The sequence below is a fragment of the Pelodiscus sinensis genome, chromosome 5 (assembly GCF_049634645.1).
Source record: "Pelodiscus sinensis isolate JC-2024 chromosome 5, ASM4963464v1, whole genome shotgun sequence".
In the NCBI taxonomy this organism is placed as follows: Eukaryota; Metazoa; Chordata; order Testudines; family Trionychidae; genus Pelodiscus; species Pelodiscus sinensis.
The window spans coordinates 23099532-23109966 of NC_134715.1; the positions used below are offsets into that span (position 1 = coordinate 23099532).

At 39.7% G+C, this 10435-nt stretch overlaps 1 protein-coding gene across 3 annotated transcripts in view; it reads left to right on the plus strand.

Annotated features, from left to right (window-relative positions):
• Positions 1 to 6738, plus strand: part of C5H4orf17 (chromosome 5 C4orf17 homolog) — a 30535-nt gene extending 23797 nt beyond the window's left edge. For all 3 annotated transcript variants that reach the window (XM_025189977.2, XM_025189975.2, XM_025189976.2), the window contains exons 6-9: positions 731 to 812; positions 3638 to 3809; positions 5053 to 5096; positions 6444 to 6738. In XM_025189977.2, the coding sequence (XP_025045762.2) occupies positions 731 to 812; positions 3638 to 3809; positions 5053 to 5096; positions 6444 to 6637 (492 nt within the window). In that variant the 3' untranslated portion in view covers positions 6638 to 6738. The remainder of the gene's footprint in view (positions 1 to 730; positions 813 to 3637; positions 3810 to 5052; positions 5097 to 6443) is intronic.
• Positions 6739 to 10435: the final 3697 nt, after the last annotated feature.

The following is a 10435-nucleotide window of genomic DNA, read 5'->3' on the forward strand; positions in this document are numbered from 1 at the left end:
TGTGTTATATATCCATTTCCCAGAAGGGAGCGCAGGGAGTTTTCAGTTCTTGCAGTCTGTATCTAGCTAACCTGTTTAATTTGTAAGTCGAATACAATATAGTACAGGTTAAACCTCTCTAGTCTAGCACCCTCAGAACCTGATTGGTGCCGGACCAGAGAATTTGCCAAACCATAGGAGGTCAGTATTATCTAGCAGTATTACCAACACTTCAACTGCTTACTGAGCTCTTAGAAGACATTTAAGGGAAAATACAGGACTATGTAGCACTTAGAGAGAGAGAGAGAGATATCAAAGGGAGTTACTGCAGTAGTGGCAGTTGGATCCCCAGGCCGTTTAAATTGCTGCTGGAACATCATGCAGCGCTCTCCAGTCAGCACTAAGGGCTGCCTAGAGGAGCTACAGTAGTCTCTAGATGGCGATGAAGGCTGCCTAGCCCCAGACACAACCCTTTAGCTCTGTCCCTTCCAGGGGTGCAGAGCAGGGCTGGCCAGGCTGTCGGTCCTGTTGCATTAATGTAAACAAACTTTTGTAAACTTCAGAAATCAACTAATAGGACTGAGTCGACTTGCAAATTGATATTCTGTTATTAACAGTGTGATTAAAACCAATGATTGATCAAAACTTAAAAAAATCTCACCTTTTAAAAAAATTGTTTGATGTCCCTACTATAAAGCTAGAGATTATTTATACCCCCCAGTCAGCTGTAGTTGTATTGCACTTCTTGCAGGTCTTGGAAAAACTCCGTGACATTCTACAGACAGACTCCCTTGCAGAGATTCAAGAGTGGCTGTCAAGGGCAAGTATAAAAGGTGAAACATGTATATGTGCGTGTGTGTGTGTGTGCGCGCGTGTGCATGTGCGTGCGTATGCACGTGCGCTTTTATGGGTTTTAAAAATAATAATGGAGCTAGACGGTTAGCTGCACTACTGTCCTCTCTCATGGTCTCACCAAATACATCCCCACAAGTGCCAGGCCTTTATATTGCCACCCACTCAGACCAGGACTTGGGTTACAGCTCCCTGGTTTCCAACTGAGTAATTCACCCTGCACAGATTTATCTTCATGTGCAATGAGACAAACACAGCTTCTTCAAAATAGAGCATAATTTCTTGTGCGTGAAAGGTACATAGTGCTTAGAGAAAAAGACATAAAGCAACAAAGATCTTCATATATATTCCCATCCTTAAACCTTGCCACTCTATCCAGGGCTCAGGATTATCAGACTTAATTCCCTGCTCTTACTTCGGAGAGCCACCCTAACCCGCTTGGGGATTTCTCCCACTAGCTGAGAGGACTCACTCAGAGCCATCTCACTGACACATCCCAACCAGACTTCTTCAAGCTCACCCCAGAAAAAACCCTTTGCTGCCAGCAGCACTTTAACCCACTAGGGTCTTTTGATTGGAAGCTTAGCCTTGGGAAGATTGAAACATCTTACCTGAATTGATCCAGCTAGGTACACTCTTCACCAATTGCTAGTCTGGAGCTGGGTAGGTGATCAATGGTCTTATTTGTGTCATTGTTTTACTTCTCCTGTTTAGTTCTGCCACAACTTCTTTACAGCCTCATTTGATTTAGCTGCATTCATTCTGTAAGGAAGCGCTACAAAATTGAACAGGTAAACTGAATCATGGCATAAATATGAAACAAGAATTCCTAGTTAATCACAAGGCTATTTCTGCTTTCACTTACACTCATGCAATACCTTTGAATTCTCACAGAAATGAATTCAATAGACTACAAACATGACAATGAGGGCAGAAAGATGAACTGTGGTTGGACTGGGGTAGCAATTTTAGTTACTGGGATATCATTGATTGCATGACTTTGCAGCCTTGATTGAATTATTCTGCTCAAAGACTACACATTGAAACACACCGCTCAAAGGAATAATCACAGAAAAAATGTGTATGTTATACTGCTACAAGGACCGATTTGCAAGTACGGGATGCTTTTGTTTGGCTTTGGTTTCAGCACCTGCTTAATGCATTATGCTAGCACAATGATTACCTACCTATGTGTAGTTACACTAACCATCCAACATTTTTATTTAGCCAACCCTGACTCCTTGTGCTTTTAGAGACATTTCACCTGGAAGCTGCCTTCTCAGGGAACTTGGCTAGGAGTACTAGCTAGAAGTAGGCCTAAAACAGAGGTACAAGCTATAGCCATGCATTCATAGGGTCGCAACTCCAAATATCAAATTTAGAACAAATTACTGAGAAGCAGGGCAGATATACCCCCAGATGCTGTTGATTATTTTCCCATGAGATAGCAAACCAGCCACGAAAGTAAACTTCTGTCTCACCATCCTGGCTAACAAAAAATCATAACAGTTTTCTGAGGCATTCCAGTCTGAGGCAAAAATCATGCTGCTGCCAAGCCTTTAGTATCTAAAAATCTCACATGGGCGAGTCATACATCAAGTCTGATTTTGCTGAGTCACAGCAGAAGCCATTACTTATACCCTAGTTCGAAAGTCCATTAGGTGCTGATGGGCATCTTCCATGATCCATTGTGAGATAAGCATTGCTTGGTGGGCCATTCAACTTCAACAGTCCTTTCACAATGTGCTGTCTAAATAACTCCTGTGTCTTACTAGAGGGGCCAATAATTTGAAATATGGGTACATAGCTAATATTCATAACTTTTCATACACAAATGATACATGCATAAATAGCATAATCATATTCAGCAAATTACCTTTACATAGACACCCTGTCTGCCACTGTTTGTACAAGATCTATTGTAAATATATAAACAGTGGTTGTCACAGTGATCTATATTGCTATATTTTAATCAGATAATATCCCACAAGCTTTTTGGTAGAAAATATAATTACAGAGCCTCCTTGAGTATTTACATTTACATTTCAAGATCTAGCTTGAGAAAGTTAGGTCAGCAGCAAGCATGCTGCACTCATCAGAGCCAGTGGTTGACGTTCCAAATTCAAAATTAATAATATGCTTTAATCAATCAGCTTTGGTGCAGGGCAATACAGCTCCAGTTCTCAAAGGGGCATGAATGAGCTAGATGCCCAATGACTACTGGAAAGATGTTGTGCATGGTGTGCATGTATGTGTCAGGAACAGACACGTGTGTCTAACCCTCCCAGCCCTTTTAGTACCTACAGCCTACATCTCAGAAAGTAGATGTCAGTAAACTATGGGTTTTAAAGAAACAAAATAGCAAGTGATGTAGTTTTTGAACGCTGATAAATCCAAAAACTATGCTTCTGTTTAATTCACATTTTTATAGAAAAATTCTACCCGGGCAGTTAGAAGGCAAATATGATTTTAAAACTGTAGAGAGAAGGTGGGCAATGTTGAATATATAATGGAAACTTCGTAGGCTTAACCAAAGAGCAACAGGCAATGCTCCAATTACAGCTTTTTTTTTAATTTGAAAAATTAAATGATTAGAATAGATCTTTTTAAATAAAAAAAGTCTAGCACTCATGAACTATACGAAAATGAAGTTTTACGTAAAGATGCACAATTCAGATTTATTTTAGAAACTATCCAATTAATTTAATATAGTCTTAAATGCATTTTGCCATTCCTCAATTTTTTTTTAAAAAAGCAACTGCTTTCAAAGAAAGTTTTTTTTTCCTGGTGGTTCTTGCTGTTGCAGAGAAAGAGTTTGTATCAAATTTGATTCGCTCAGAAATGACTAGCAGAGACTTGTTGAATTATCGGCAAAATACCCCAAAAGAAAATGCAGTGAAGAACTTCCATTTCCATGATACAATGAAGCCTTCTCATGCCCCTTGGACAGAACCTAGGGAGGAAATTAACAAGTTCAGGTAAAGTCTGCTTTAATTTTGGTAGCATCAGTTACACTCAAAAGATTAGGAAAAGCGGTAAGGAGTCCTGTGGCACCTTATAGACTAACTGAAGTGTTGGAGCATAAGCTTTCGTGGGCAAAGACCCACTTCGTTAGATGCATGTCTAAGTTAGGAGTTCATGTTCACAGAAGTATTCAAATTTTGAATGATTTTCTCATGCTTACCTAGAACTGCTGATGTCTGAAAACCTTAAAATAATCTCTCTCTCTCCTGATTACAGGTACTTCTCTGCTTCTAGACTTGCAGAAATCTTGTCAAACATAGAAGTATTGAAATATTGTCTCAGACTGATTCTGATATCAATTAGAAACAGTAACTCAGACCTGTAAACCTTTATGAATGTGCTTAAAATTATGCACTTGGATTGCTCCATTCAAGTCACCCTGGTCACAGATGAAAAGCCCAAGAATTTGCAGGACTGGGGTCTAAAATAGTGTGTAACAAGAACTGAATTAGTCAGGCATTTCACAACTTCCCCAAAACATTTAGTTTGAATTTGGCTCACTCCATGCTAATTAAGATGGAGAAAACATGTTTTCATAAGCAAGCAGTTTAAAAAAAATAGCTTAATAGGTTCTGCAACTTTTGCTTGTTTTGAAAAGTACTAAATGAAGTTCTATAAACTTAGACTTATTTGAAGTTGAACATGTTCCTATTTCAAAACTCCAAGCCCATAATAATTGATCATTTACTTGGAGCAAAGGATTATGTTGTTTTATACGCATCATTGCTCAAAGTAATCAGTAATAAATAAATGTGGCGTTGGGGCAGAGATGTCTTTTACTATCAGAGATGAGTCTGGAATCTTCAGTGTGCAATATATTAAGTACATCTGTTGGTGAATATGCCTGTATAAACTATGAACCGTTTCGTGTGTATTATTCAATTGTTCTTTAAATTAATTCACCTACTCAGATTGTTTTTTGGAAGGAAACTTTTCATGCAAAACAGATCAGAATTTAGAATAGAAACAAGAATGGAAATGAATTATATTAAAAATTTAAATGGTGAAAACATTGGTTTTGTGATTGAAGCTTATCAGAATCTGAATTGAAAATGTTGCTATAGCTGTGAAAGATTCCATCTGTGGTCTAAAGGTATACAACTGGAGAAATAGCAAAGAACTCTAAACCATTGCCATATACAGCAGCTGACATAATATATCTACTGTTTCTTTATAAGCTCTCCCTTTTCTATTCAGGCCTTCAAGTAGAGCATCAGATACAAGTGGAGGAACGGAAGAAGGTAGGTGATGGAAATTCTAAAAAAGTTAGGATACTATATAATGAGAAATGTATTGCACTTTGAGGTTATTTACGTAAGATCCTTGACATTTTTAAGGAGTTGAGACAATTTCTACACCAAGATGAAGAGAAATACAGCAATGTGTCAAGTTCATTGGGTGTTAGATTTCTGAGAATCTTTATTACCACCATTGAATCAGCCTTTCTAGATAGAGCACTTTCCCCCATGCCTGCAGCTCATCACCAAAGCAAAGTACATTTCCAGCTGCTGACAATCTTACTTCAGTGAGCTCTGACCACTCTGTAAATCCACCCAACTTCTTCCTCCCCAATCTAAACCTCCTGCTATTCTTCATACATGTGCCCAAACACTTCCTGTCAACTAGTTTTTAGATTTCACCTTGCCTTATTACATCATCAAAAAGCACATCCCTCCCCTAAGTAAAACATGCTTTCCCTAGTCCCTAACACATTATTTGTAGTTTCACCACCTTCAGATCACCAAATCCAGATGTCATACACCTGGGTCCCAGAAAGTGCAGCAAAGGTTAACAAAGCAGGATAAGCCAACAACAAATTTGCAACATTTTAAATAAGGAGACTAGCTTCTCCCCTACAAGAAAGTGGCAGTCTCAGTTATTTACACGATCGCAAAACTGTGCCAGCTGTAACATGTATTAGCACACCAGGGAGGTGGCAGGTTTGACACAAAAAGAGGAGTGGGAAGAGAGGGCTCAAAAATTCTAACTTAATCCTATAGTAAGTAAAAGCACGTATTTTAAATATCTGTTAGGGGACTGGGGGAGTTGGAGGGAAGAGAATTTGTATGGGAAGGAGAAGGGAAACAGGGGAAGGACTTTTCTAATTTCTCAGAGACCAACACTTCTCTTTTCAGAGTCATCCAGCTGGAGATCCTCCAGGCTACTACAGATTGAACCTCTCTAGTTCAGCACTCTTTGGTCTGGCAACATCTGTAGTCCGGCATGAGTTTAGTTAGTCCATTTACCATGACTGTGGCCAAGTTTCCCATGGCCCCATTAAGTTTGTTTACAACCATCAGTTCTGCCTCTCAATGTTCTATGCTGTTTTTTAACTCTAATTTACCCCTCAATGTTTTCTAAGAGCCCAACAAACAGTGGAAGTGTTGGTAATACTACTAGACAATGCCATGGTTCAACAAATTCTCTGGTTTGCCCCCAATCAGGTGCTGAGGGTGCAAGACTAGAGCGGTTCAACCTGTACTTTCATAACAGTACCAAGAGCATTTGCTTAAAGTCAAGCCAAAGTTGAAAAACAAAACCAAAGAGTAATGTTGTATATAGCTTTATTGTTCAGAAATCTTTTCCAGAAACAGAGAGAGACGATAATTTGCCCACAAGAGGGGTGAGAGTTACAAGTCCAATTTCTGAAAACTTACACAGAGGGAGGTCTTCCAACTCCCAGGGAACGAGCTACAGCCCTTCCTTAGCACGACGACAGAAGCCCCATCTCCGCTACAGCAAGTTACCCGCTGACCAGAAAAGCCTTACTGCCAAAGAATAACTTCCTCTTCAAAGCTGCTGAAGCCGCACAATTGTTCCCTTCAAGGATTACATTATGTACTATTAGCCACAAGAATTAAAAAACAAAAACACAAACCTAAATCTGACTCTCTTTTTAAAAAAAAAGTGTTCATTTCATTTAGTCTCTAAATGTTGTATCAAAAACCAGTGAAGAGTACACACAATTACTTCTGCAAAAACTTGATCTGCGCTCTTCATTTAAAATGCCTAAAAGTAAGGGCAAGGGAACTATAAATAAAATGTTGTCTACCCTGCAAGACTTCAACTCAGACATTTAATCTTTCAGGAAATATTGATTTGCTGTTAGCTTGGAACATCAAGTGAACAGAATATCCAATGATGTTATGCTTTTCATTCGTTCGGAAATGAGGCACTCTATAGTGATTGGGCAGTATTATATTACACCTTAATTACAACAAGCTGAGGGTGGAATATTAACCAGCTGAACTAATCCTTTTCTCTCCATTCTAGAGAGTACAGTATAGTGACATGACACCATTAGAGAAAATAGCAAATTGATCAAAAAACCCGAGGTAACAAATTTAAAAACTTGGCAGCTGACTTGCCCCCAACAAGCATGTGCATGTATACACACACATTTATGTAAAAGTCAGGACCACGAATGGGTACAGATTGGACTTCCCTGGTCCAGGATCCTTGGCCTGAAAAGTGCTGAATGAGGGGATTTGCCAGACGAGGTGATGTCCCTCCCTTCATGGCCCCTGCTGCTCCCTGGGCTAGGGCTCAAGTCCCAGCCCATCTGCCCAGCCAGGACTTTCTAGCCGCAGCCAGAGCATCACACAAAGGCTGAGGCTCCCTGGCTGCAGCTGGGGCTGGAGCTCCCAGGCTGCTGCCTGCCCCACTACAGCTGGGCTGGAGCTCCCCGGCCACTGGGGCCAGAGCTCCCCACTATAGTGCCCCCTCTCCTCTTCCAACAAAGGACTCCTGGCTGAGTCACCGGCACTACCTGCTGCACTCCTGCCCTGTTGCCAGACCTGGGTTCTGTGATCCAGGACTCTGTGGTACAGGAACATCCGTTGGATCACTTGTACTTGCATGTGGATACACCCACTGTTCATAAAATTGGAGAGATACATGTATGTATGTATATTTTGCAAGGTGCAAGTCAAGCAGTAGGTTTTGAAAAACTGGCACTACATTTTCTGTTGTAGTTCGCTAGAAAAAACATGACTAAAGGCAAAATGACACTTTTTGCATAGTGTTAGTAGTTACCTAGAATTCCTCTCAGAATAGCTGAGAAGTGTCATGTTTATGACATGAGGGCGGGGAAGAATGTGGGGGGGGAAGGGTGGATAAAAAAATCCCCCAAAAATGTACCCATTATCACAGAAGCCATGCCAAGAACAGATTGTCTAAAACTGGATCCATGTTATGTTCGGATAAAATAGGTCACAGGTCTGCTTTTGGTTTTGCAACAAAGAAACACCAACCAACAAAGTTTTTCAAATTGAAAAAATATATTCCTACTTTTGGCCACCTCCAGTTGATAGTTCCCCATTTAGATTATTAATCTATACCTCGGTACAAGCTCCTTCACGAATCAGTGCTGTGACATGACATTCCAACAAAATTTAACCTGAGTAATAACAATATTTAGAATTTTCTTCAGCAAGTTCTAATTCTGATCTCAGATCAGTTCTATCCATTATGATTTCATGATGCCCATTAGTGATGCAAAAAACACTCAAAAGTTAGCCGGTTAAACTATTTGTTTGACCAGTTAACCACTGGCCATGGGGCGGCTCTGGTTTGGTTTTGCTGTAGCCACAAGTAGTGGGAGCTGCTCTGACCATGTACTGTCCCACCAGGCTGCTCTGGCTGCAGGCAGCAGGAGCTGCTCCAGTTCCACCTGCAGCTGCTGGGGTCCTGTTGGTCAGGTTGCTGTTGGCAGGGCTCTCCAGTTAACTGGTGATTCAGTAAGCATGGTAGTAAGGTATATACTTACCAGGTAACCATTTTACCTTTACTACAGTATCATCCCTCTTCTCACCAGATTCCTTGAGCAGGACCTGCCTCCTTCTCACACCTCAACTTTGCTTTATATTAGCAAAACCTTGACTACTTTTCCCTAGGCTTCAAATATGAAATCAGGCCTGTGATTCGTAGGCTTATGTTTCAGGTCCTCTTCACAAGTGTCACAGCATTCTTAGTGAAAGATTGTTTACATATCATATTATGAAAAAAATCAATTGGAAGATCAATATTGTACTTACATTCCAGTGTATAGTATATCAAGCAGTATAAACAAGTCATTGTATGAAATTTTAGTTTGTACTGACTTTGCTAGTGCTTTCTATGTTGGCGGTTGTAAAACTAGGCAAATATCTAGAGAAGTTGATGATCCCTCTCCCCCCCCCCGGAAAACTTTTGCATACCCCAGGGGTATATGTACCTGAAAGCAAATTGATAGTCAAGTTTAAACAACAGCAGTACAAGTCCAATCTGAATATGAGAGTCATTAATGAATAAATGATGGCAACAATGCTAGCGTGCCCTTTCAACAGCATGCTTATACATTCCTCTGAAGCTGCTTGCGGTCCTCGTAGATTGGTAAGTATAGTAGAGCAGTAAGTGTGTTGGTTCACAGAGACAACTACAATCAACAACATTTTCTAAGTTGTTTCTCAATACTGTCTGTAACTTTGTATTGGTATACATCCACAAAGCTAGTCTCCCATCATTCTCTCTAATTGAAAGCACTCACACTTATATTTGGTATAAGGACATCGTTAAATATATTTAACAAGTAGAATAGTCCTTTAACATATGGAAACAGTGACAAACAAGGCACATCTCAAGTTTTTGACTGCTCTTAGAAAAGTTTCATTATACACCAGTTTTTATTAAGCTAAAGAAACTGTGTGACTTACAGTTTCCCCTTTCACGCAATGCCCTTGAGCACTTGCCCTTTTAGTTACTTGACTTCCTTACAAAAAGACAATATATAGCAATGATGGAGACTCCCATAAGACTATTCTTGTGAGGTAGTCACATTTCATCCTACTATAATAAAATGGCATGACTGTCCCTGACATTAACAGCTGAGTCTGCAGTATTCAAGATCCCGTCTGCTGTGACTGAAAAGGTTCAGATACTACATGAGTTTTAAACACTCATACATCCAATGTCAAACATTTTAAACACTTCAGGAAGTGCTCAGGTTGCAATCTAATATTCCTCAGAGTATTTATACTCCATTGCTCTTGGAAGCTATTCCCATGTTATTGGAGACTTGGCTCATTTATTAAAGGTACAATCTTTGCAATGCACAATAAACACAAGTAGTTATGACTTATATACCCTTTACTGTCTTTACTAAATACAGGCAAGAGCTACACTCTTCATAAAAAAAGAAGTGAGCACAGAGCTGTGCAGAAGTACCAAGTAATTTCTATAAGCAGTTAAGAAGAAAGCAGCTAAGACAATAACAAGTAAGTAGGAATAATGTTGAATACTACTGAGTGACTATAAACAGTAAATTAAAGTTATACTTGATGTCAAAATGAATGTAGGAGATACAGATCCCTGTGATAAACCACACCCAAATAGCTGGAGAAAAAAAAAAAAAGATTACCTTTTGCAATCACTTTCGATGTTGCTTCAGAGAAGCATCAGGATTGCACAGGCCAATTAACATTGCTTATGGTTTATCATCAACAATACACTTAGCCTTGGAAAAGAAACAAATCCAAGATATCTTTGCCCCAAAGTGCAAAGGGAGACAGAGGAAGAAATCAAAGTCACTCTTATTTGGCTT